The sequence below is a fragment of the Salmo trutta genome, chromosome 32 (genome assembly GCF_901001165.1).
Source record: "Salmo trutta chromosome 32, fSalTru1.1, whole genome shotgun sequence".
In the NCBI taxonomy this organism is placed as follows: Eukaryota; Metazoa; Chordata; class Actinopteri; order Salmoniformes; family Salmonidae; genus Salmo; species Salmo trutta.
Window position 1 is genome coordinate 32,509,697 of NC_042988.1, and position 27,174 is coordinate 32,536,870.

Consider the following 27,174-nt stretch of genomic DNA (forward strand, 5'->3'; position numbering starts at 1 on the left):
GGCACCTGTACTGACCTCGCCTTCTGGATAATAGCGGGGTGAACAGGCAGTGGCTTGGGTGCTTGATGTCCTTGATGATCTTTTTGGCCTTCCTGTGACTTCGGGTGCTGTAGGTGTCCTGGAGGGCGGGTAGTTTGCCCCCGGTAATGCGTTGGGCAGACCGCACCACCATCTGGAGAGCCTTGCGGTTTCGGGAGGTACAGTTGCCGTACCAGGCGGTGATACAGCCCGACAGGATACTCTCAATTGTTAGATTACTTGTTAGATATTGCTGCACTGTCGGAACTAGAAGCACAAGCATTTCACTACGCTCGCAACAACATCTGCTAACCATGTGTATGTGACCAATACAATTTGATTTGATTGTCTGATGTTGAGTCTTTACCCGACAAATTAATGGAAGGATATATCAGTTATCCTGTATGAGCTTTTGGGCCGAACCCACTACGGTGTTTCAGGTGCCATGTGTATGGTCATGTTGCAGCAGTGTGTAGGAGGAAGATTCCTAGGTGTGAGAAGTGTACATACAGGAGGGCTTGAGTCAAAGGATTGTGTAATATCAGTGAAAGAAGTGATGTGTGTAAACTGTAGGGGGCCCATGTTGCTGGGGATCAGAAGTGTCCGGTGCGAGAGAGGCAGGTTGAGATTGCCATGGTCAGAGTTGTGGAGAAAGTGTTGTATGCTGAGACAGTGAAAAAAGTAGAGGAAGATGGGTCAGGGGTGAGGGATACTAAGAAGCTCCCAGTGAGTAGTAGAATTTTGCCAGTACAGAGTGATAGGCATACGAATGAAATGTGCTTCAGTAAGGTTGGCTTTTTAGCATTCATTGCTATGGTTATTAACTGTACCATAGGTATGGAACGTAAAGTCACTGTGCTGTGGCAGTTACCGAGAAGTACTTGGGATTACAATATTTTACTGCAGAAGAGTTACAGGGGGTGTTGAATGGTAGTGTCCTGTCCTCCCAGGCCGTTGGCCTGGTGTAGGATTAGATCAGGTTAAATTAGTGGAACGGGGTGGTGTTTCTTTTTATGAGTGTAGGATTAACAGTTGGCTGGATAATTTGTATTTGTTATATCACAAAGTATAATGATTTTATTCTCCGGTTCAGTTGGTGGCGGTAATGCAACATTATATTGGATGCCAACAGCCGTTAAACCCCACCGAAGAAGAAGAAAGTGAACGGAAACCGGAAAGGTTCAGTGGGTCCTACAGAATCGGCGTGTTCGTTTCAAACCTGTAGTACAAGAGAGGACGAGCACGAGAAAGAAGCTTCCCCGTCGAGAAACTTCAGTCTACAAATAAATATCGTACGTAGCATGTAATGTGTTTACCTATGTATATTAAATAAAATAAGACGAAATATGATTGATATCTGAATAATTGGTCACATTAGCAAGCAAGTAACGATAAGAGTTGGGAATCGAAATAGCTTAGTTAGCATTAGCTAGCTAACAAACTGACAATTTCGGCTAGTGAGCTAGCTAACGTTAGCTTATTAGCTAGCGAAAGCACATGAATGCATTGGGCCACACTAGCAAATAAACGCAACATCAACCAATTTACCGTTTGTCGATACTCGATGGGATTTAGCTAGGGATTCTTGTGAAGTTGGCTACTGACAAAAGCAAATTTGGCCCACTGGCCAAATTTGGAGAGATATGTTAATAGTTCGTTAGCTTGGCTAACGTTTGTAGCCATGTTTAGCAGTAGAGTAGCTAGCTAAAGTTACTAGCAAGTACTTCTCAGTCGGTGTTAATTCTCTGCCATGTTAAATCGAATAATATATCGACTGCCTTAGTTTTATAGCGTTAGCTAACTAACCCATCTTTGTACTACACTTGTTAGTGGCGAGGCCGCGTATTTGGCCTTTTTTTTACTGCATGTGTGTGGCTGAAGCCGGGGACTGCCGTGGTGGAACTAATATAACCATAGAGCCAACTTTAGTCAGATAGTTACCCAATTTGTTAAACTTCCCACTATCAAGATAGTTTGTGGTGTTTAAATATCCGCTGGTTAACGTTACTTGTGTTGTGAACAAAGAAAGCTGTAGGGCGGCAATTGTTTCAAGTCGTCCCAAGTCCAAGGATCATTAACTATATTGCAGCACACCGGCAGAAGGGAACCGGGTGTCGTGGGGGGTGGGGCAGGATTAGGGCGGTTAAACTGGGTCACGGAGATATTTTACTCCTTGTCTAAAGCAGAGCATCGCCTCGTTTTATTTGCCACAATCCGATTACCAGTTTCAACTCCAGCCTCGAGCTCCCACAAATTTGGTGCTCTGCTTACACAGCCTTATAGACCCGTTTCCGGGTAGAAGCAAGCTCGTGCTCCGGGCGAGTGCAAATGGCGCTTTTTTGCTTGCCCTGCTCTGGCCATGTGCATGTCTCACCTTCAGTCGCATAATGCCACTGAATTCCACATCATTAGTGAGCACAAGGCGTTTCGTCTGGCAGTCGATATTTTAATCATAGAATCCCTCAATGTTCAATTTGGGAATCTGGCTGCAAGAGCATGGAGATGTTGTAGCCTGTTTTTTAGGTCTACATATAAGTATTGATTTGTTTTGTCATATATCCCAGTGCCAATCTGTGCCACAACACAAGAAGCATCTGTTTATAAACCCTCATAAATTATTTAAACTATAGAAAGGTCAGTCAGCCCATGGTTACCTCCCTAATTGCACCTTATTCCCCATTGTGCACTATGTTGGTCAGACCTGTATGGGCCATGGTCAAAAGTAATGCACCAGTAAGTAATAGGGTGCAGTAAATGTATGATGCAACCCTGTCTCATTTTGGCATTGCTAATTACACTAAGTTAACTGTAGAATTCTGAGACCACTTGACCCACAGGATATGATGCACACTTAAAATGCATAACTTAATGATGGTGTTAGTATTCATGCTGTCTGACCCAGAGGTCTCTCATACAGTCATACTCTTATACTCTCTCGGTCCCTGCAGACTGACTCTTCTAGTAGAACTCTCAATATCACTCCTTTTCCTTGTTGTATTATCTTTTATCAGTAACGGGGACATCATTTCTATATCTGTAACTTTGTGTGTGTGGTCCCCGTGCAGGATGGAGTGGCAGCCGGACGAACAGGGACTCCAGCAGGTCCTCCAGCTCCTCAAGGACTCCCAGTCCCCCAACACGGCCACACAGAGAGCCGTGCAACAAGTATCCTCATGTACAGACACTGACCGGAGGGTGGGGTTAGTGCAATGGGGCCCTGTATGGCAGTGGTACTTCTGTGTGCTCTTCTGTGGTCCTCAGTTGGTAGAGAATTGCGCTTGCAACACCAGTATAGTTGGTTAGATTCCTGGGACCACCCATACGTAAAATATATGCACACATTACTGTAAGTCGCTTAGGATAAAAGCGCTTGCTAAATGGCATAATATTCTATGGTTATTGCATCTAGTTCAGTTTGCATTGATCTGTCTATGGGGCCTGTATTGACAATGTGTTAAAGTGGAGATACTGTTATAAGACAGTCACACTGACTGTCCTGCCCTCTGGATATGATGCATTCTATGTAACTCCTGACTGTTAATGATGGTGTTAGTATTCATACTGTCTGATCCAGAGGTCTCCTACAGTCATACTTCTCTACTGTCTGGTCCAGAGGTCTCCTACAGTCATACCTCTCTACTCTGTCTGGTCCAGAGGTCTCCTACAGTCAGACTTCTCTACTGTCTGATCCAGAGGTCTCCTACAGTCATTCTCTACTCTGTCTGGTCCTATAGATTTAGCCTTTGTTAGGATAGCATATAATCTTAACCCTCCAATCCATAACTCCCACTAGCCAACTTATTACTTACTTAAACCCTTGTCCTCATTAGGAACCATGGGTAACGCTACTTATAACAGCAGTTTTTTCAAAACCGTTCATATGGTACAACCTATACAAAGGTGCAGAAACCATTTCTGAAGCTTTAGAATTAAACTTAGCCGGTATGTGATGAAATCACAGATCCGTTGCGTTACAAACTGTCTCATTCCTAACTTATGAAATAAGCGCCTCACTTAGTATTTCAACAAGTGGTATTTTTCCTCTGTCTAAATGTCACCCGTAGATTAGTGCTGCAGTGAAAGTTTACTCCTAGTTATTTGTTTGAGTTGAGCATCATGTGAGTTGTCTGTGATGTCATATTTCCCTTAACCGCGCTGTCAGAAACTTGAACAGCTCAACCAGTTCCCTGACTTCAACAACTATCTAATCTTTGTGCTCACAAGACTGAAAACTGAAGGTGAGAGCCCTGTCTGTGTGAGTTTATATGTTCTAGTTGAGCATCTGGTAGCCTGAGTCGTGTACATTAGGGCACACGTATTACGTCTTAGCCCAAAAACTAGTTTTGGGTTTCTTTGTCTGTATCCATTCTTTGGTCAGCATGCCGTCATTATCTGCTAGCCTTGTTATTAGTGGTTCTCTAGGCTGCTACGTGTCATTTGGAATGCACGTTGCTGTGGCCTTCATCTGCATCTCTGACATTCTTATTTTCTTCCTCTACCCCATGACCTCATCATTCCTTACTTCTCCCCCCTGACCTCATCCTCTCCTGCTCTCCCTCTCCAGATGAACCCACTCGTTCTCTGAGTGGTCTGATCCTGAAGAACAATGTGAAGGCCCACTACCAGAACTTCCCCCCGGCCGTGGCTGACTTCATCAAGCAGGAATGCCTCAACAACATAGGCGACCCGTCGCCCCTCATCCGTGCCACCATCGGTGAGTGTGTGTGTGTGTGTGTGTGTGTGAGGTCTGGGTGGGTGGGTGAGTTGGGTCTGGGGGTGGGGTCTTGACATGCGTTAAATCTGTCTAATTGTCTCAGGTAACTGCAGTCCTGTGGCTTTAATGTGGTTAATTTTTCCCTTTAGTAGCTACAGTTGAAGTCAGAAGTTTACATACACTTAGGTTGGAGTCATTAAAACTCGTTTTTCAACCACTCCACAAATTTCTTGTTAACAAACTATAGTTTTGGCAAGTCGGTTAGGACATCTACTTTGTGCATAACACAAGTCATTTTTTCCAGCAATTGTTTAGACAGATTATTTCACTTATAATTCACTGTGTCACAATTCCAGTGGGTCAGAAGTTTACATACACTAAGTTGACTGTGCCTTTAAACAGCTTGGAAAATTCCAGAAAATGATGTCATGGCTTTAGAAGCTTCTGATAGGCTAATTGACAGCATTGGAGTCAATTGGAGGTGTACCTGTGGATGTATTTCAAGTCCTACCTTCAAACTCAGTGCCTTGTTGCTTGACATCATAGGAAAATCTAAAGAAATCAGCCAAGACCCCAGAAAAAAAAATTGTAGACCTCCACAAGTCTGGTTCATCCTTGGGAGCAATTTCCAAACGCCTGAAGGTACCACGTTCATCTGTACAAACAATAGTACGCAAGTATAAACACTATGGGACCACGCAGCCGTCATACCACTCAGGAAGGAGACGCGTTCTGTCTCCTAGAGATGAACGTACTTTGGTGCGAAAAGTGCAAATCAATCCCAGAACAACAGCAAAGGACCTTGTGAAGATGCTGGAGGAAACAGGCACAAAAGTATCTATATCGACATAACCTGAAAGGCCACTCAGCAAGGCAGAAGCCACTGCTCCAAAACCGCCATAAAAAAGCCAGACTACAGTTTGCAACTGCACATGGGGACAAAGATTATACTTTTTGGAGAAATGTCCTCTGTTCTGATAAAACAAAAATAGAACTGTTTGGCCGTAATGACCATCGTTATGTTTGGAGGAAAAAGGAGGATGCTTGCAAGCCGAAGAACACCATCCCAACCGTGAAGCACGGGGGTGGCAGCATCATGTTGTGGGGGTGCTTTGCTGCAGGTGGGACTGGTGCACTTCACTAAATAGATGGCATCATGAGGATGGAAAATTGTGGATATATTGAGGCAACATCTCAAGACATCAGTCAGGAAGTTAAAGCTTGGTCGCGAATGGGTCTTCCAAATGGACAATGACCCCAAGCATACTTCCAAAGTTGTGGCAAAACGGCTTAAGGACAACCAAGTCAAGGTATTGAAGTGGCCATCACAAAGCCCTGACCTCAATCCTATAGAAAATTTGTGGGCAGAACTGAAAGCGTGTGCGAGCAAGGAGGCCTACAAACCTGACTCAGTTACACCAGCTCTGTCAGGAGGAATGGGCCAAAATTCACCCAACTTATTGTGGGAAGCTTGTGGAAGGCTACCCTAAACGTTTGACCCAAGTTAAACAATTTAAAGGCAATGCTACCAAATACTAATTGAGTGTATGTAAACTTCTGACCCACTGGGAATGTGATGAAAGAAATAAAAGCTGAAATAAATAATTCTCTCTAATATTATTCTGACATTTCACTTAAAATAAAGTGGTGATCCTAACTGACCTAAGACAGGGAATTTTTACTAGGATTAAATGTCAGGAATTGGGAATAACTGAGTTTAAATGTATTTGGCTAAGGTCTATGTAAACTTCTGACTTCAACTGTATCTTCACCTCATCTCCCCAAAATACATTTCTCTCACCCCCCTATCCTGCCCTCTGGATATGATGCATTCTTAATAACTCCTGACTGTTAATGATGGTGTTAGCATTCATACAGTCTGATCCAGAGGTCTCTCGATTCCTTAACTCTCTTGTACATCCCTGTTTCCCTACATCTGGTCTGACAAGACAGCATAGGTGGAAGCCTTCAGGAGGGTTTACGTTCACCTGTCCACCTCTTCCAGATCAGTGGGCTCAATCGTTTTGCTTCACCTGGTGCCCTGGATGGGTGGAGATTTCACGTAAGGACCAATGGAATGGTCTAAAATGTGTAAACTCCGCCCACCCTAGTCACTGGGCAATGCAAAATGAAGGTGCCCAGTGAGAACGGCAGTGTCCCCTCCCAGAGAGTATTAAGACCAGACCACCCTATGATTGTTGGTTCCTAACCTCTCTCTTCATCCCTCTCTCGCAGGTATCCTGATCACCACGATCACTTCTAAAGGGGAGCTGCAGACCTGGCCAGAGCTGCTGCCCCAGCTGTGTAACCTGCTCAACTCTGAGGACTACAACACCTGCGAGGTCAGAGCTACCTAGCTACCACACACTCATCTTTTTCTAGCCTCTCCCCCTTTCTCTTCCTCCTTTCATTTCCATCTGTCACCCTTCATTTTTCTTATTTTTCCGTCCTCCCTTGCTTTTCTCTTTTTTTCCTCATTCCCTGTCACACTCTCTTTCCCCTTACCTCCCCTGTCCCTTTTTCTTCCTTCCATCTTCATATCCCTTCTCCTTTACCTCTCTGCCGCTCTCTACCTCTCCTGCCCCGCTCTCTACCTCTCCGCAACCCTCTTTACCTCCTAAGAAGTATTTTACTCTCTCTGCTAAATGTTTCAGTAGCGTTCTCTCCACATCCCATGCCATCTGGATATGATGCAGAACACCTTGACAGTGATGGCCAGTGATGCTTGTTGTATTCATACTGTCTGATCCAGACCTGTAGCCTATTGCCTCCAATCATCCTACTTCATTCCCCTCTGTTGCTCTGAGTTTGACTCCGTCTGTCTGCGTGTGTTCTCTTGATCAGGGCTCGTTTGGCGCCCTGCAGAAGATCTGCGAGGACTCGTCGGAGCTGTTGGAGAGCGACGCGCTCAACCGTCCGCTAAACATCATGATCCCCAAGTTCCTGCAGTTCTTCAAGCACTGCAGCCCTAAGATCAGGTCAGTCCCAGGTCCCCTGTACTCCAGACTATCCTGGTCCCAGATCACTTTGGGCTGTCTTGCCAACACCTATGGTCATTGTTATGCCAGTGACTATAGGTGTTGGCAAGACGGCACAAACAGATCTGTGAACAGGCTGCATCCAGACGCCATTGGTTGTTCCTCTGTTCTCACTGTTGTGTCCAGTAGAGCATAGCACACCATAGCAAAACGTTTTGCACCGGATTACACATCTGTGTTCTTATTGGACCAGCTCAGGTAGTTGCGTGGAACTTTTGAGTCATTTTCAAAACGTTTTCCACCTACTATCCCACTGTTTTCAAAGACATTAATTTGCTCCCTTTGTAAAACTCTGTTACTCATGGTGCTATTCTCTGCCTGTAGATCTCATGCCATCGCCTGTGTGAACCAGTTCATCATCGGCAGAGCCCAGGCCCTGATGGACAACATCGACACCTTCATCGAGGTGAGCATCAGGCAACACACAACACTGTTGACCATAGAAATATAATCACTGTGGCCTGATGGGCTATTCCCATTCTAGTAGTTCTACTTCTATGGTGGTGACCCTGAAGAACACTGACCTGCTCATCTGGCTATGTTGCAGAACACCTTGACAGTGATGGTCATTGACGCTTGTTGTATTCATACTGTCTAATCCAGAATCTACAGCCTCTTACATGTCCATCGTCTAGACAATGGTGTGTACTGTAATCAACGGTGTTGAGGATAGCTGTAGATTCAAGACTGACATCTCTCATTTTCTTCTCTGGCCCCTCTTGGTCTCTCTTCGTGTCTCCGTCTCTCTCAGAGCCTGTTTGCGCTGGCTACAGACGAGGACTCAGAGGTGAGGAAGAACGTGTGCCGGGCTCTGGTCATGCTGCTGGAGGTCCGTATCGACCGGCTAATCCCTCACATGCACAGCATCATACAGGTGAGACCACCACTTCCTTATTGACTTATTTACCGGTCAGCACGTCCAACACTGTCATACCCCATCAGCCAATCCCAACCCCTGACACTGCTGTGTCTGTATCTCTCCCCCACCAGTACATGCTGCAGCGCACACAGGACCCGGATGAGAACGTTTCTCTGGAGGCCTGTGAGTTCTGGCTCACCCTGGCTGAGCAGCCCATCTGCAAGGAGGTGCTCTCTGGACACCTGGTGCAGTGAGTAATCCTAAACATACCTGTAACATACAGCATCACCTGGACTGTGTTGGTTGTACGTGATGTAGAGAGAGTGGGGACGGTCAGGTCAGAGGTGTAGAGGGCAACAGAGGTTAGTCAATAGTACAGCATGTAAAAGTAACATACCCATAGAGGTCCTATACTTCCTGGTGTGTTTCATTCTGTTTACACACTGTACTGTGTTCTATTAGGGGTGATGTAAAGAGAAGAATGTTCAGAGGAACAGAATGTTGATTACAGTTCAAAAGGGTTGGCTAGCTGCAGTACAGACCTCATTTTGACGTTTACCCTCTGCCCTTCCCATGCTGTCTGGATATGATGCATAACACATTAACTGTGATGGTCAGTGATGCTTGTTGTATTCATACTGTCTGATCCAGACAGCTGCAGCCCACTTGCCACATCTGACGCTGTCTAACTTCAATCAATTATTATATGGAACCAATAAATGCAGTGTTGCTGATTGACCAACAGTAGGAAGACTGCTTGACTAATGGTGTCTTTTCTCTCCTCCTGTAGGCTCATTCCTATCCTGGTGAACGGCATGAAGTACTCTGAGATAGATATTATCCTGCTGAAGGTGAGCCTGTCTCTCTGTTCTGGGTGTGCATGATGACACCACACCTATTTCCCCCCACTGGGGTTGTGTTCATTAGGGCACACTAGCAAAACGTTTTGCAACGGGGAAATTAAAAGGACCAGTTAAGACAGTACCTCCCTTTTTCGGGCCATTTGTTCAGTTGTGTGCTTAATGAACACGACCCAGAAGTCTTTCCTCCCATCTTCCCTCTCTCTTCTTACTGGTACTCTTGATGTGGTGACAGCTTTATGCTTGAGACTCGACTGATGTTTGACGTATTCGTACTCTCTGACCTAAGTGTTGTATCTGGTTAATGCCAGTTAATAGTGTAGCACAGTTTTTCCCTCTGCCAACTGTCCACACATTCCCAGTTCCACAACACATCACCCAGGCTAACCCACAGGGGATTTCCCCTGCCAGGCACTCCTTACTCTGACTCATAGTCCTCGGTCATAGAAGCCACACAGTTACTAATTTGACTGCATTAGTACCCTTCTGGCTGTTTCTGGCACTAAGCTGTGTCCATATGTCCAAGGTTCAGCATGCTTTTTAGAGTGACAATGTCTTAGCCTCCTGAACTGAAACCACATTTGGCCCAAGTTATTAAATATTAGCCTGGTCCCAGATATGTTTGTGCTGTATAGCCATCTCTTATGCATACTGTCATGTTTCACAGCACAGACCTCGGACCAGAAAAATAAAACGCATAGCAATGATACATCTCTCTCTCTCTCCAGGGTGATGTGGAGGAGGACGAAGCTGTGCCGGACAGTGAGCAGGACATCAAGCCCCGCTTCCACAAGTCTCGCACCGTCACCCTGCAGCACGAGGGAGGAGAGGGCGAGGAGGGAGAGGACGTCGACGAAGACGACGACGATGATGACGATACATTATCTGACTGGAACCTACGTGAGTCGGACATGACTTAAAGCCGACTAACTGAAACCCCTGCAGCCAGGGTGGGGATGCGTTAGAGAAAACTGACTGATACTAGATGAATGGAGCAGGAGTCTTGTCTGCTGCAGGCTCTACGCGAGTCTGGTCTGCTGCAGGCTCTACGCGAGTCTGGTCTGCTGCAGGCTCTTCGCGAGTCTGGTCTGCTGCAGGCTCTACGCGAGTCTGGTCTGCTGCAGGCTCTACGCGAGTCTGGTCTGCTGCAGGCTCTACGCGAGTCTGGTCTGCTCTAGGCGAGTCTGGTCTGCGTGTGCTGGCTAAACGGCGTAATGTACATTTGATAGTCATTCCTGTGGGACAATGTGTCATCAAAAGTACTCACACCATCCTGACAGAACCGATTCGGTTACTTCCCTGTTTGGCTGCTCTCTCCACTGTTAGTGCACTGCTCCCCAGCGTCTCATTAGCAGTAGAGCTGGAGGTGCTCATTGGACAGTGTGAACCCTGAACAGCACCGCCAGAGTAGTGATTACTGGCATCAGTAGCGATTGGCATGCAGAGATGCACCAGAACGGTGGAAGACCACTGTTATCACAATGGTGTCTGTATAGAAATACAACAACATGGAAGTGTTATTCTGTATATGAGTGTTGGTTCACCTAGTCTTGACCAAAATGATATAGCTTTTTAGCGGTGTCTTAACTAGATTACAAGGTGGATAATTCTTAGACATTATTTTATGGAAGTTGCTGTGTCATTGCTTCAGGGCTTTTGCTAGTCTCAGCCGGACGCCAACATCAATGACATTCTGGTGAAGGACAATCAGACTTGTTGTGGAGAAATCTTGAACTCCTTAAGTGGCTGGTAGGCTGTTGCTCGTGTGTGTGTGTGTGTGTTTACAGAGACTGCAGAATGACTTTACGTTTAGCTGCTGCTGTGGAAGTGATGACATGTTCTCATCTGAACATACATGATGCTAATTAGAGATCGTTTTCTGATCCACAGCAGCATGTTGGTAGGACAGGCTTCCTTGAACACGTTAAAGGAAGGGGTGTACAGGCCAGCTTAGTTGGTTTATTTGGAGACTGTTCAGACCTGTATAATTTGGCTTGGCCCAGATTCAGTAGTGTGAAAAGAGTATGATATTAAATGGCTAGTTCACTCTAAAACCATCTTAGTGTTTTGTTCATTCGTCCACTGTTAATAAAATCCCCCAAAATGGTGCATGACCCTGCAGTCAAGTTTTCAACATAGAGCACTTCTGTACAGAGCAAAACTGTAAAGAAGTGTTTTGTCATGTTTTTGAGTGAACTATCCCTTTAAAGGTTTGTCCCTCTTATCTCCCTGTAGGCAAGTGTTCGGCGGCGGCACTGGATGTGCTGGCCAATGTTTTCCGAGACGAGCTGCTGCCTCACCTGCTGCCACTGCTCAAGGGCCTTCTCTTCTCCCCTGACTGGGTCATAAAGGAGTCTGGCATCCTGGTGCTGGGGGCCATCGCTGAGGGTAAGGACTAGGAAATCAATCAATCAATCACACTCTTGACACTTCACATAGATCTCTCTCTCCATCTGTGTGTCTCCCCCTCCACACTTTGGACTCTTTCTCTCTCTCTCTGTCTGCTACTCTGCTCTGTTGCTCTCCTCTCTTCTGTGTCCTGTGACGTTCAGTACATAGTGGTTCTTTCTCCTCTCTCACTCCATTGAGAGTTGACTGTCCCTCTGGATATGATGCATTCTATGTCATTCCTGACTGTTAATGATGGTGTTAGTATTCATACTGTCTGATCCAGAGGTCTCCTACAGTCATACCTCTCTACTGTCTGGTCCAGAGGTCTCCTTCAGTCATACCTCTCTACTCTGTCTGGTCCAGAGGTCTCCTACAGTCAGACTTCTCTACTGTCTGGTCCAGAGGTCTCCTACAGTCAGACTTCTCTACTGTCTGGTCCAGAGGTCTCCTACAGTCAGACTTCTCTACTGTCTGGTCCAGAGGTCTCCTACAGTCAGACTTCTACTGTCTGGTCCAGAGGTCTCCTACAGTCAGACTTCTCTACTGTCTAGTCCAGAGGTCTCCTACAGTCAGACTTCTCTACTCTGTTCATTTTGCCACTTTTTTAAAAATTTTGTCTAGTCTTAGTCATTTTGACTAAAATATTACAAAGTCACATTTTTGTCATTTGAATAATTATTTAGTGTAGCTATTATTAAAATTATGGAAATAGTGGACCATTTTAGTCCACTAAATGTATTTTCATTGTAGTCATATTTTAGTCATCACATTTTTCATGGCTCATTAACCAATAGTTAACACAAATCACTGACTTCCATGTGCACAAACATACATAGCCTTGTCCATCCAACATATCGTTCTGCATAACATATCGCAGGATTCTCTTCCCAATAGTCCAATTGGCAGAACACATTACTCTGCAGCAGGTAAAAAAACAAGTCATTTTAGTCAGTATTTAGTCTTGTTTTCATCAACTTAAATGAAAAATAATTTTGTTGAATTTTAGTGTTTTCTGGGTCTGTTTAGTCAGTTATCGTCTCTTCAATTGCCACTGACAAATAGGTGTCAACGAAATGAACACTGCACTCTCTGTCCCTGCGGACTCTGCTAGTGGAACTCTCTGTCTAGTTCCGTGTTGCGATAGGTCAGTTCAGATTGACTTAGCAGTGGTGCTGTCGTTCCTTTTTGTCAGTGGTTCCCCTGTCACTCTACTTTGTCTCTGTCTTGCTCTCTCTCTCCACTGTGATTTGGCTACACCTTCTCTTTCTCTCATTCTTCAGCCCTTTATGACCCCCCTGTCTGTTAGTCAGTAACACACTCATATAGGCAGACAGCAGATGTTGACAGTATAGGGAGACATGTCACTGTCCTAATGTAGAGTAGGTGTAATGCCATATATTTTCCACTGCGCTGACCCAGTTAACACGTCACTAATAGGATGTACACTAATTGGATTCCATTTGAGAGTATATTTTATATTAAAACGTATAAACACTAAGCCAGATGACTGGCTGTCCTTCACGTGGCTTTGTGTTGATAATAGACTTGGACTACAATTGAGTGTTGTCAATAAAGAATTTGCTTCAGGCAAGCCAGATTCAAATTCTATCCAACTTTATCGTCATGAAAGGAGGAATTGAATGTTGCCTAAGCGATACACAGATAGCAATATTCAATTGAATCTCTTCACAAATACACCAGGTAAAGACAATGTGTCATGGTTAAACTGATCACTTAATGAGGTTTTATCTCCAATATGTGCTTTGACCTCATACCCTCCCTACTAAACTGATCCCCCCCACCCCCAATCACAGACCAAATATTGAAATAGCGTCATAGAAGATAAAGTAAAATTCCATGCATTGTGGTGCCTTACCTCCCAGAACTCCTCCCCCACCTCATCCTGTGTCTGTGACAAAAACTCTCGCTCTCTCACACTCTCTCTCTCACTCACACCTCTCCTCTCCTCCAGGCTGTATGCAGGGCATGGTGCCCTACCTTCCGGAGCTCCTCCCCCACCTCATTGCGTGCCTGTGTGACAAGAAGGCCCTGGTGCGCTCCATCGCCTGCTGGACCCTGTCCCGCTACGCCCACTGGGTGGTCAGCCAGCCCCCAGACTCCCACCTCAAACCCCTGATGACCGAGCTGCTCAAGAGGATACTGGACGGCAACAAGAGGGTGCAGGAGGCCGCCTGCAGGTGTGTACTGTGTGTGGGGGAGGGTGCTTTTGGCATTGTCAATGTGTTTCAGCTATGACAGTCAGACCTGCCCCCCCCCCATTAATTAAGCTGTGCTTGATTGAGCTTGCCTGCTGTGATGGAACCAATGGAATAGTCCCAAAAGTTCAACCCTGGAACTCAAGGCAAGCTCAATTAAACGCTCAAGAGGGGGTGTGTGTTCAGAGACTGCAGAATGACTGGGCATTTGACTTCTGCTGTGGAAATGATGACATGTTTCTCACCTGAACATATGATGCTAATTTGAGATCGTTTTCTGATCCACAGCAGAATATTGGTAGGACTGGTCTCCTAAAGGGTTGTGTATAGGCCAGCTTGGTTGTTAAAGCACATGTTATTGTGTTTCCATTGTATTAATGTCCGTGTGTATGATGTGTCCATTCTTGTACTCTGACCCTTTGGCCTTGTGTCCCTCAGTGCGTTTGCCACCCTGGAGGAGGAGGCGTGTACAGAGCTGGTGCCCTACCTCAGCTTCATCCTGGACACGCTGGTGTTTGCCTTCGGCAAGTACCAGCACAAGAACCTGCTCATCCTCTACGACGCCATCGGAACGCTCGCCGACTCCGTAGGACACCACCTCAACCAGCCTGTGAGTCTGGATCTTCACTTAGTTAGAAAACTAGCGCTTAGAAACATCAGCAAGCTGGATCAGCAAGCTGGATCAGCAAGCTGGATCAGCAAGCTGGATCAGCAAGCTGGATCAGCAAGCTGGATCAGCAAGCTGGATCAGCTTCATGGCCAACAACTCCTAACCGTCTTATGATGTACAACATCCTCTGTTGTGGTGCTTTGTTGCTGTATCACAACCTCCTTGGTTACTTTTTAGAGGTTCATCTTTATGGTGAAGATGGTTGCCTCTCTGCTCTCCTCTATGATGAATTCTAAACAGACATTCGAAATCTGAATCACCAGTGTGGATGTATTTTAGACTCTGAGGTTGTTTAGTGAGAGAAGACACGTGTATAAATCATGTCACGTGTAGGTTGTCGCTACGTCACAACCTCAACCTGGTTGGTTTACACAGGTTTCATCTTTATGGTGAAGAGACACAATATTACTGAACTGTATAATGAGTCTCCTCTCTCCCCCTACAGGAGTACATCCAGAAGCTGATGCCTCCCCTCATTGCCAAATGGAATGAGCTGAAGGACGAGGACAAGGATCTCTTTCCACTTCTGGAGGTTATACATCATTATATACATTATATACAACCATGTTTGGTGCATCACGAGGTGGATCATTCTTAGACCAGATTTTATGGTATTTGCCGTCATTGCTTTATGGCTGTTGCTAGTCTCGTGAGCCAGACACCAACAATAATGATATTCTGGTGAAGGACAATCTGGCATGTTGGGGAAAAGCCTAGAACTCCTTAAGTGGCTGGTAGGCTGTTGCTAGTGTGTGTGTGTGTGTGTTTACAGAGACTGCAGAACGACTTTACGTTTAGCTGCTGCTGTGGAAGTGATGACATGTTCTCATCTGAACATACATGATGCTAATTAGAGATCGTTTTCTGATCCACAGCAGCATGTTGGTAGGACTGGTCTCCTTAACCTCTTCAGCTGACAATTAACTGGTGCCGGAGATAAGGCACTAGGCTGGTTTTTTGTTGTAGGTTATTTTTTATTGATTTTTAAAAGGATCTTTAGCTCTTAGAGCCACTCAAAGCATACCAATGGAAATGGGTGACTGTTGTGCTTCCAATGGTCTGTATTATACTGCACATCTTATTGTACTACACATCTTAATGATAGAACAGAGACAGATATTTCACCGGATGTATGTGTGAAGCATCCGCTTGGCGTTTCCACTCACTACCAGATATGGTGATGAGAGGAAACCCAGTGGCCGGCCGTGGGAGAAGATGGAGAGAGATGTATTTAGTCTGACTGATGAGAGGAAGCCCAGTGGCCGGCCGTGGGAGAAGATGGAGAGAGATGTATTTAGTCTGACTGATGAGAGGAAGCCCAGTGGCCGGCCGTGGGAGAAGATGGAGAGAGATGTATTTAGTCTGACTGATGAGAGGAAGCCCAGTGGCCGGCCGTGGGAGAAGATGGAGAGAGATGTATTTAGTCTGACTGATGAGAGGAAGCCCAGTGGCCGGCCGTGGGAGAAGATGGAGAGAGATGTATTTAGTCTGACTGATGAGAGGAAGCCCAGTGGCCGGCCGTGGGAGAAGATGGAGAGAGATGTATTTAGTCTGACTGATGAGAGGAAGCCCAGTGGCCGGCCGTGGGAGAAGATGGAGAGAGATGTATTTAGTTTGACTGATGAGAGGAAGCCCAGTGGCCGGCCGTGGGAGAAGATGGAGAGAGATGTATTTAATCTGACATTCTGCATGTTCTCATCGATGGAACATTTGATCTCCATACAGTTTTCTGTTTCTACAACTAGAATCTGTAACAGACTGGACTGTGTTTTTGAGACTTTACCCTTGCCAAAGTAAAAGAAATGTTTGTTTAGGAGTGCAAGGGCAAATTTAGTTATTGCACACGCTCACTTCAGAGTAGGCATTCCCTCACGAAAATATGCAAATATGTACTAGAATGCGCCAATAGGATCTCACTAGTTGGTGCTTGGCGCTACCCACCTCTTTGCTTGTTCTGCCCACTATGATTAATTTCCTCCCATTGGAAACGACAGGCTCTGGTCAATCTTGGGTTTGTTTAAAAAAATATATATAAAATGTTGACGTCCAGATGTGATTTTGCTAAAAATGTATTGGCTCATGAGTTCTAAATGGGGACTGACTGACTTCTGTATCAGATATAAATCCACTCCCTCTCCTTGACTCCTTTTGTTAAAGAAAGCTATATCTTAAAGGGAATTTTAAGAATTTGAATATTCTTTTCAAATTACCTAGGTATAAAAAAAAAAATACATCTTCAAATTTGTGGACTGTCCCTTTAAGATCGGTGCAAATGAAGGAAAGGACACACTGACAGGACACTACTTTGACCTGTTGATATGCAGGCTGTATTTTTGTTGTTACCGTCCCCCACCCACCAAACTAACCCTGTCTCTCCCTGTGCCTCCCCAGTGTCTGTCGTCGGTGGCCACGGCCCTGCAAAGTGGCTTCCTGCCCTACTGTGAGCCTGTCTACCAGCGCTGTGTAACCCTGGTCCAGAAGACCCTCGCTCAGGCCATGGTAAGAACCTATAGAGCTCGACAGCTTGTTCTAAAAACCGGAAATGAGTTACCTCGGGTAACACAGTCGGTTAATGACATAACCTTTATGAATTATGAAGCCTTTATGTGCTTGTTTTGATTACATAAATTCTTCAATTCACAAGAAGTGACGTTAGTTGAAGATTCTCATAAAACAAAATGTATAAGATCTCCTAAGCCTGTGTTTACCACAGACCTTATTTTTGGCGTTTATCCCCCCAAAATGATATATTTTCCCATAGGCTTTGTCCAATGAGCCATGGTGGAGTTAATACCTACAAAAAGACACCAATTACTATTGCTCTCTCTAGTACAGTTTATACACATTAAATCACCAGACATGCCTTCAGTGAAGAACCATGTTAATGTATTTCAACAAACTGTTACAAAATAAGCCAGATATAGCTAGGTTTCCTTCCAATTGGCGACCAGATTTTCATGCAAATATTCGACACGTGGCATAAAAACGTGCATTTTCCCACCAGAGATGTTTCCATCCAATTGACTTGTTGCGTGTAGGTAGCATAGTGGTTAAAAGTGTTGGGTTCACTAACCGACAGGTGGCTGGTTTGAATCGCCGAGCCGACTTGGTGAATAATGTCTATGCCCTTGAGCAAGGCACTTAACCCTAATTGCTCCTGTAAGTTGCTCTGGATAAGAGCGTCTGCTAAAGGAATACAATTTAAACATTTAAATTAAAGGCTGTGATGACGTCGTGCACAATTTGTGGTTAAATTTCCATGTACCCCCAAATAAAAAAATACAAATGTAAAATTCCATCGTGTTTTCAACTCTACTGATGATAAAGCCTTGCGTTCCTATTTTTTGTATTAGTTTCGCTCTGTTGGCGGTAGGTGCACTTGATTCAGCAGCCCTAGTGCCGGGAAGACAGTGTTCACATTTTGAACCATTTCATGTGTCTGAAGGTAGAACTCCACCTTCCCGGCAGGCCCAGAGAGCAAATCAAGTGCACCTATAGGCCTATCGCTGGCCATCAGATAGCTCAGATCACTGTCTGTAAAGTTTCCTCCAGCCATAGACTGCAAATAGAAGCCTCCAACACACAGCAAAGGTTTAAAACCATGACTAGAGAGACTCAATGAGTACAGCATCAAGCTACTGGTTTTATGAGTCAGTTCATGTTTAAGCTGTTATTCATCACTGTGAACACTTCGTTCAAAACTTTTAGAAACCAAGTGTTCCAATAAGCTTGTTCTTATTAACGGCTTATTTTTAATATCAAGGAATATTTCACTTTCTGAATTGGTGCATGAGGCAGAAATAATGCAGTGCGACTTTAGTTTGGCCATCAGCTGGAAGACTGTCCACTTCTCAGCGGAGGGAGGGAGGTTGAGCGGAGGGAGGGAGGGAGGTTGAGCGGAGGGAGGGAGGGAGGTTGAGCGGAGGGAGGGAGGGAGGTTGAGCGGAGGGAGGGAGGGCGGTTGAGCGGAGGGGGAGGGATGGTGAGTCGGGTGAAAGGCAGCCTCACCGCTGCTCCCTTCCTCCCCTCAGACTGACCATCAGATGCAGGCCAGCAGTCCAGTAAAAAACAAACGCAAATTATGCTCACCTAGCTATGCCTCTCAAGTATTACAGTAGGTGATATATTACCAGTGTGAGCATATACCTACATTTTTTAAATATAATAAAGAAATTGGCAGGGTAATTCAAGCATAGCCAATATGCAGTAATGTTTTGGGCCTATAGCCTACTGCACAAACCTCATTGCTACAGTACTGTTTTAATTGGTTAATGTTGCTTAGGTTTTTTAAGTCAACTTTGTAAAAAATCTGAGCTATAGATCTCGGTTTACATTTTGATTCAGAAAGTTATCTTGACTCAAAGGTCGGTCACCGCTGGCCTACATGATGAGATTATTATGGACAAAAGAGCAAGAATATTTTTAGTTTTCAAACTGCAGTCACGCGTCGATCATCATGTCACCAGAATAAGACCCTGGATATTTATTGAAAGGAGCATCAAGCTCATCACTGCACTTTAACCACCCTGTGAAGTTCATAACTTTCATCTGTAGCCTAATAAACTGCATGCTTTCCTGTGTTGTAGTGGGGGACCACATGTCATCATGTGACTCAACCTTCAGTATGATGGTTATATCAATATTTACACTAGTTTTTCCACTGCCATTTCTCGCATAATATATTTTTTTACCGAAGCAAAAAGATTCCACCTTGTTGAGCGTATTTTTTTTGTTGTATTTTTTCCTTTGGAAAGTTTAGACAAATTCTCTTTCCATCATGCCTGTCATGACTTTTTTTTTTTATCCAACATTTACTTTACACGCATGAAAAGGTTGGATGGAAACCTGCTTTCAGATAGGAATTGTTTTACTATAAACAAATGTTACTTGTCAATTTATTCTACACCACAAAGCATGAGTTAGTGTGAACAAACTGCTTTTATTCAGCAATTTATTAACAAATCGTACATTTAGCTTCATATCCTAACTCTGACCAAAAACCCACTGACTCTCTGTCCGTCTCCTCTCTCTCCAGATGTACAACCAGCACCCTGACCAGTACGAAGCCCCTGACAAGGACTTCATGATTGTGGCCCTGGACCTGCTGAGTGGCCTGGCCGAGGGCTTGGGGGCCAGTGTGGACCAGCTGGTGGCCCGCAGCAACATCATGACCCTGCTCTTCCAGTGCATGCAGGTACTCAGGGGCCTCCAAGTGCCAACTGTCAGCGGCCATTTTGAAAATGTGAAGTTAGCCAACTTGAAGGAGGATATGTTGCCGTATAGCTTGTACAGTGCTGCTCTGTCGTTCGCAAAAAAATACATGAAAGTTGATATTCTTACTTTTTGGGGTGTTAAGAAAAGTTCAAAATAGTAGTTTTAACCAGATGTGTGTCTGAGTTTGAGACTAACTGTGCGTTCCTCCAGGACCCTATGCCAGAGGTGAGACAGAGCTCCTTTGCCCTGCTGGGTGACCTGACCAAGGCCTGCTTCCCTCATGTCAAACCCTGCATTGGTGAGTCAACCATAGTAGTGAAGACATTGTCAATGTCATGAAAAAGTAGATTGATAATCAGGACGAGATCACCAGTTACTGGCGCTGAGGAGTGTGTTGGAGTGACTAGTAGTTTGTTTTATTTGTATGTTGGTGTGTGTGTGTATACCATTTGGTTGTGTGACTAGTTGTGTGTACTGTTTAATGAACCTGTGTGATTGTGGGAGTGTGTGTATACCAGTGATTGTGTGACTAGTTTGTATATAAACCTGTCTTTCCCCTCCAGCTGAGTTCATGCCGATCCTGGGCCTGAACCTGAACCCAGAGTTCATCTCTGTGTGTAACAACGCTACTTGGGCCATTGGCGAGATCGCCATGCAGATGGGTGAGTTACTGCTTGCTGTGTGTACTTACTGCAGTCTTCATTTCTTACACAACCACTCTTTACCTCACAACCACTCTAAAATGTCTCTCGCTATCTCTGCTTTTCCTCTCCCTCTAACTCTCATAACAACACACACAGACCACACACACAGACCACCAACAACCATCCACTCCTATGATGATCTCTAACAGACATTCCAAATCTGAAGTGTTCTATGTGGAAGTTAAAGGTCTGAGTGTGACTGTGAGGTCACAACATAGGGATGAACACACAGATGGTTATGGTGCTGTGTTTTATGGTGTGTGCTGCTAGGGTTTGGTGTCTTTTGGATGGAGCATGTAACTAACTCTGTCCGATTTGATTCACTGACCTTTCTCTATAACCCATGAACTCAATGACCCTCTGTCATACTAGTGAGCCAATCTTCCTTGACTACAGTGTGCTGCAAGATGCCTGAGTGATGGGTCCTGCTACCATTGGACTTTGTAACAGTGAGGCCTGCAGGTGTGTGCAAGCATGGCAGGCCGACCAGCAGTAGTACAGTGTAGTGACATTGTGCTATAATACCTCTACAGGGAGAACTGACAAGAAGGATGAAGGAGATTGCTCAGGTGAGCTAGGGGGAACCATTGCTTAAAGATGGCGGCCATTTTGGGAAATTTCCCAGAAATCACGAGAACCCAATTTTTTTTTTTTTAGCAACACCACCAGATTGACTCCATCAGTAATCCATGTTGGCTGTGGTGATTTGATAGGAAGGATTGTAATGACACTATAAAAACTCTAAATGACAGTGAATACTTGACAGCGCTGATGTAGGAATTGATTGATTGTAGACCTGGCTTCAAATTCTATTTGAAATCATTTGAAATACTTAAGCTGTGCTTGATTGTGTTGGAAAGGAACCAATAGAAAAGTCTCTAAAGTTCAAACCCTGTCCATTTGCCGCTCCAGGCAGGCTTGGGAAAATGCTCAAAGCATCTGAAAGATTTCCAATAGTAATTGAACCCATGTATGGCGAGCAATGCCATAATTTCCAGCTGGTTGATTGTGGTGTTTTCCTTGGTGCCTGTAGGATCAGACATGCAACCCTATGTTGGGCTGGTCCTCAACAACCTGGTGGAGATCATCAACAGACCTAACACACCCAAGACCCTCCTGGAGAATACAGGTACGGTACTCACAGACACGCATGCTTAAACCCCCCACCCCCATACACAAAACCAGTATTTAGGCTCTAGTCCACTCCTATGATGATCTCTCTAACAGACATTCGAAATCTGAAATATTCTATGTGGAAGTTAAGGTCTGAGTGTGTGACTGACACTGAGGTGATTGTTCTAAACCCTGTTATGGCCTAGTAGTTATTGCCACATAAATCATCACTCCTCTGTGTTTCACTTGGGACAGCCATTACGATCGGCAGGCTGGGCTACGTGTGTCCACAGGAGGTGTCTCCCATGCTGCAACAGTTTATCAGACCCTGGTGCACATCGTTGAGGAACATCAGGGACAATGAGGAGAAAGACTCTGCGTTCCGTGGAATCTGCATGATGATTGGAGTCAACCCTGCTGGAGTGGTTCAGGTGAGGGGGGGGGGGGGGGCTTCTGAACACTGCCACACAGGAACATGTATTTACTGGGGCCAGGACTTGTTATATTTTTATTCCCTGAGTGTGTTGCCTCTGCTCTTGTCTATGATGAACTCTAAACAGACATTCCAAATCTGAATAACTAGTGTGGATGTCATTTAGACTGAGATAACTGGTGAGAGGAGGCACATTGTATTCAACCTAGCGCGTTTGGTGTCATTGAAGGATGATTGGATGCTAAATGAGCGATATGAATGTGGATGAATGTTGCATGATGAGGATGTTGACATATGAACTTTGGTGTCTCTTCAGGACTTCATTTTCTTCTGTGATGCTGTGGCCTCCTGGGTTAGTCCTAAGGACGATCTGAGAGACATGTTCTACAAGGTAAGCACTCGGGAGATATAAACCTCAACAAATCTCACCCATATGTTTGATCCTCAGAATACAAAGGTTCTAGACTGTTGGGTTCTAAGTTGACCTAGTGCTCCTCTTTCTCCACAGCCTGTGATGATCTTTTTCTACAGACATTCGAAATCTGAACATATCTTGTGGATATTTTAGACTCTGAGACGTGTGGTGCTAAGAAAACAAAAGAGAACCAGCTTTGCCAGTTGCTGAACTCCTCTGACCCAATACCTCACCTTGATTTACAAGTTTTGTTGTTTTTGTAGATCCTCCATGGCTTCAAGGACCAGGTGGGCGAGGAGAACTGGCAGCAGTTCTCAGAACAATTCCCCCCTCTGCTGAAGGAGAGGCTGTCGGCCTGCTATGGCGTGTAGTTCCCCTCGCCGACACAGGACACGCCTGTCAGGTATTGACTCACTTTAGGTAGAACTGATCTAGGATCAGCTTCCCTTCCCCAAATCCTAATGTTATGTTTAGTCCATGTTCTCTCTGTTCACCTGAATAAATAAAAACATTGTTTCTTCTCTCTCTTCCTATTCCCTCTTCTCTCCTCTTCTTATTCGCTCCTCTTCCTTCTCTCTCCCCCTTTCCCACTTTCTCCCCTCTCCAGGTTAAATCTACGGGAGGGTTACTGGGGGAACTCATCCATCTGTGTTACTGCACTGCCCTGATCGTGGGGGCAGGAGGAGAGGGACTGGCCTTGGCTCCTGTCCATTCAGACTACAAGTCCCACGACCCTGTGTGTCTCTGTGAGGGTGGGTGGGAGGGAGGGTTACTGGGAGGGAAACTGGGGAGAAAGCCTCTGGATTTCAAACGCCAAACTTAAATCCGACGACATACTCCGATGTAACCAAAGCCACAGGGTTCTGTAAGAGGGGGAGGGAGGGTAGGATAAGCATATGCAGGGGCCGGCTGCGAACGGCCCTAAATCCATTCGATAACTCTTTAGATACCAAGGTTAGAGGAGAGCTGTGGTGGGAGGGCGGGCGGGGTGGCAGCAACCCCGGAATAAGTCAATTAAGGAGAAATCTAAAAACCAGCCCAGGAGCCACAGTTTAAAAACACAACTCACATAATATGTAGACTGGCACACTTAGTTCAGGAAGGGAAGGTAGTTGCCCTGGCCCGAATGACCAATCGGTGCACAAGCACTTTGCATACATTTTACAATAGTCATTTGATAATCTATACAAAGGCTGTGGGCGGGATACTGAAGTAGCGCTAATGTTTTATAATAGCTTCCCGAAGGCTAGCCTCAGAGGGGAAAGCATGAAATGCTTTTCAACGTAATAACGGGGAGAGTTCTAGAAGAGTAATTTGCACCTTTACTACTCAAGCTTTCATAGACAGTACAGTACCATACCTGTTCATATTGGGACTTCTCTATTAAACACGGGTATATTTAGACCGTTTTTCTTCCTTTTCCCACGTTTGCTGAATTCATTTTACTTTTTGAAATTAAATTGTTTTCCCCTCTTAAGAGAAATACTAATTTAAATGTAGTCTTTTTTTCCCTTTCATAGTTTTTAATAGAACAGACAGACACAATCCTTCCAGGAATCATTTTACTGTAGTGCTGACAAAGGTCATTTTTCCAATAAGGGATTGATTGGTTTGCATGGCAATGATAACCTCTTAAGTAACGTGTGATTGGTTTGCATGGCAATGATAACCTCTTAAGTAACGTGTGATTGGTTTGCATGGCAATGATAACCTCTTAAGTAACGTGTGTGCGTATCTCATTGTTACAAGTAGATTTCTACCTTTAGAAACAATGGTAGTCAGCTTATTGTTCTAAGGTAACAACACCAGGTTATTTAGCCACCCCCATCGTACTTATTCTGTGACCAGCTCCCGTCGCCAGACCTAACAAACAGGACGGGTGGGTTTCTATAGTGTCGAGATCCAGCGATGCCATAGTTCAGAGACGCAAGATTCAATCGATCTTATAGAAGATAAAAGAATCACATCCCTGCAACCAGTTATACTGTAGTAAAAATCATAATCCGTTTTGCTGCTACTTTTGTTTTTATAGTATTTACAATGGACTTGAGCATTATTAAGGCTTCAGGAAGAACTTTAGAATAAATCAGTTGCTGGTTCGAATTGATATTATGCACTTGTTTTTTTTACGACTGTTATGGCTTGCTGAAGTAAGAAACGATATAAATAAGATATTGTATAAGCAATGGTCAAAATGAGAATTTTAGGTTAAGACTAACGCCGCTGTTCATATGCTTGGTTTACAAGTAAGGCATGCAATCAGATGGATGGAATAGATTTAAAGGGTAAGGAGAGGACCATAGATTTAAAGGGTCAAATCAGCATTTTGAACAATACCAAACGGCTAATCCGCCACTGATTTGGTAAACAGCTGAGGGATGAGGCTGGAGAAATGTAACGACGCTCAGCCTCATGGACAGAGTAATGGATACAGGGACTGACTGTCCATGGTATCAAGGTTATCGTTTTAACCGTGTTTTGAGGCTATACAGTGTTTGTATACGTTTTTATTAACAAACTGGACTAAAAAGCTTATTTTGGGTTCTGATGGTGTTTGACAGTTGAGCTAAACGCATTAAGCATATCTTCTATTCAAGAATCAATGGCTAAGCTTTCATTTGAAATCCCCTTTAAAGGGGAAGGACTGACCAACATCAAGTATTTTGGATCAAATGTACTTCCCACCAGTGTTTCCAGACAGTCCATCAGAAAATTTACCAGCCTTTTCTACATGAGCAGAATGAGTATGTAGGGGAGAATGCAATGAGTCCACGAAGATAGAAAAAGACCTTGACTAGTTAGTCGGCTATCATAATAATACATAATACATATCTCGTCCATGGTCCCGAACAACCTTGAGTTGCATGCTTTTCCATAATCGCTTTATTTGACTATCATCTCATTAAAGGCGGATACATGCCCTTCTAGGGGGACGCGTCTTTAAGAGCTTCATCAAATGCAACGCACCCACGCATGCTGTGATAATAAAAGTGGGCAGCTATCTTTAGTAGAAGTACTTAAAGTCCAGGTTAAACTGGCTCTAGTCCAGTTGCTGTTTTCCTCAACCCGTTGATACTGTGTAGGATATGTCTGGGTATTATTATACTGATCCTAATTCTCTTTGTTTCCCCTGAGATTGGATACATTAACATTCGTGAGGGAGTGATTGTCTTGTATTTTGTCAATGTCTGGAGGTCTGTCACGTCGGACTATTTTGTTGTGTGTCTGTATTTTACTGTAAGCATGTGTGCCGTTTAGACTTAACTTTGTACCGGCCCTCCCGCAAGGTGATGGACATGTAACTCACACCTGAGATATTGGAGACACCCTGTGTATCATCAACACTTGTCATATTTTACCATCTGTTTGTGATATCCAGTCGTACATCAGTTCTCTTTCAAAGCTTAGCTGAGACTTAGCGAGTCAATGAAACTATGGAAATCTTTATCTTACACCGCACAATGAAAATAGATATTCAAAATGTGAAGAAAACACTGCCTTAAGCGTCAGGCGTACCTGTGAAAATGCAATTTCAAGTAAGCTGTATACAGATGTGTTTATCCATATAACGTGGATTTTAACACCAACCCACTTGTACATAAGTGGTTGATTGGACAGTATTTTGAATCTTTACACACTTTTGTAAACCGCTTCCACCCTTAGAGGGTGACACTTTAATCATATCCTAAAGGGGTAAAATGATATGCAAGTGTTGGTGGATGGGTGTCTGGTCTGCCAAGGTTGAGAGTAGGATAGGTGTGCACAGAGATACTGGCCAATTGCCAGTCTTTGCCCAATGCTCCCAATGTGATACTGGTCCCATCAGGAAGAATTGGGTCAACATGTTGAACGGTGTTAAATCTCCTCTTAAATCGTAGTAGCGAAACATTGATCTCAAAACCATCTATATTTCTCAAGTTTAACAGTTTTCCACAAGTTGAGGCATTCTACTTTTTTCCCAAGGCTAATGAGATGTTCGTTTAGTTTTTTTATTTATGTTCATTTTTATTTTAAATGACCGTTATTTTTTTATATTTTGTTTTTGTGCAGAAGAAGCGCACAAAGTTTTGTTTAGACTTTAAAAGTTTTTCTCCCTGTAATGTTCTTTTTATTTAAAGAATTTTTTTGTTTTCGTTGTTTTATAGCGGACCATTTGATTTTGTCAAATTTAATGTAAAGTGGTAATACTGAGAGGGGGAGACAGAGCGTGGTGCATACCTGGGGAAAGAAGGGAAGAATTGTGAAAACTCCTGTATTTTTGTTTCAATCTAGATATGAGCCTTGAGGAATGAATTTGATGTAGTACTGGTATTTTTCCTCAACTGTGGTGCAGGTGGGATGTTAACTGATGTGTCACTTTCTAGTTTACTTTTGTGAATGGGGAAATAAAAGGTTTTCTATCAAGCTGGGAATAAACTGATGACTCTTTATTTAAATGAATTTGGGATTATAGCATTTTTCTGTTAATGTACCAACTTGCTGACATATATGATTGAGTCTGGCTGTGCCTAGTTAATGTTGCGCCCTGT

The 27,174-nt window shown here is 44.3% G+C and overlaps 1 protein-coding gene and 4 non-coding genes across 6 annotated transcripts; all 5 read left to right on the plus strand.

The window, feature by feature from the left end:
• The first annotated feature begins 1,190 nt into the window (after positions 1–1,190).
• On the plus strand, positions 1,191–27,057 carry LOC115171741 (transportin-2). Of its 2 annotated transcripts, XM_029728835.1 has the most exons (25): positions 1,191–1,310; positions 3,084–3,183; positions 4,181–4,256; positions 4,583–4,732; positions 6,968–7,074; positions 7,577–7,710; positions 8,095–8,176; positions 8,522–8,644; positions 8,761–8,879; positions 9,420–9,480; positions 10,218–10,389; positions 11,725–11,877; positions 13,853–14,078; positions 14,535–14,706; positions 15,212–15,298; positions 17,158–17,265; positions 19,802–19,960; positions 20,191–20,278; positions 20,544–20,642; positions 21,218–21,253; positions 21,718–21,813; positions 22,053–22,228; positions 22,547–22,621; positions 22,909–23,048; positions 23,253–27,057. In XM_029728835.1, the coding sequence occupies exons 2-24, from the start codon at positions 3,085–3,087 to the stop codon at positions 23,014–23,016; spliced, it is 2,706 nt and encodes a 901-aa protein (XP_029584695.1). In that variant the 5' UTR covers positions 1,191–1,310; position 3,084; the 3' UTR covers positions 23,017–23,048; positions 23,253–27,057. The 2 variants fall into 2 exon arrangements, with proteins under 2 accessions (XP_029584695.1, XP_029584696.1); XM_029728836.1 differs by lacking the exon at positions 21,218–21,253.
• Positions 3,522–3,592, plus strand: LOC115172028 (small nucleolar RNA SNORD41). Its single transcript, XR_003871367.1, has one exon. It is a non-coding gene; the product is annotated as a small nucleolar RNA SNORD41 (small nucleolar RNA).
• LOC115172032 (small nucleolar RNA SNORD41) lies at positions 7,414–7,484 on the plus strand. Its single transcript, XR_003871370.1, has one exon. It is a non-coding gene; the product is annotated as a small nucleolar RNA SNORD41 (small nucleolar RNA).
• LOC115172030 (small nucleolar RNA SNORD41) lies at positions 9,210–9,280 on the plus strand. Its single transcript, XR_003871368.1, has one exon. It is a non-coding gene; the product is annotated as a small nucleolar RNA SNORD41 (small nucleolar RNA).
• LOC115172031 (small nucleolar RNA SNORD41) lies at positions 12,093–12,163 on the plus strand. Its single transcript, XR_003871369.1, has one exon. It is a non-coding gene; the product is annotated as a small nucleolar RNA SNORD41 (small nucleolar RNA).
• Positions 27,058–27,174: the final 117 nt, after the last annotated feature.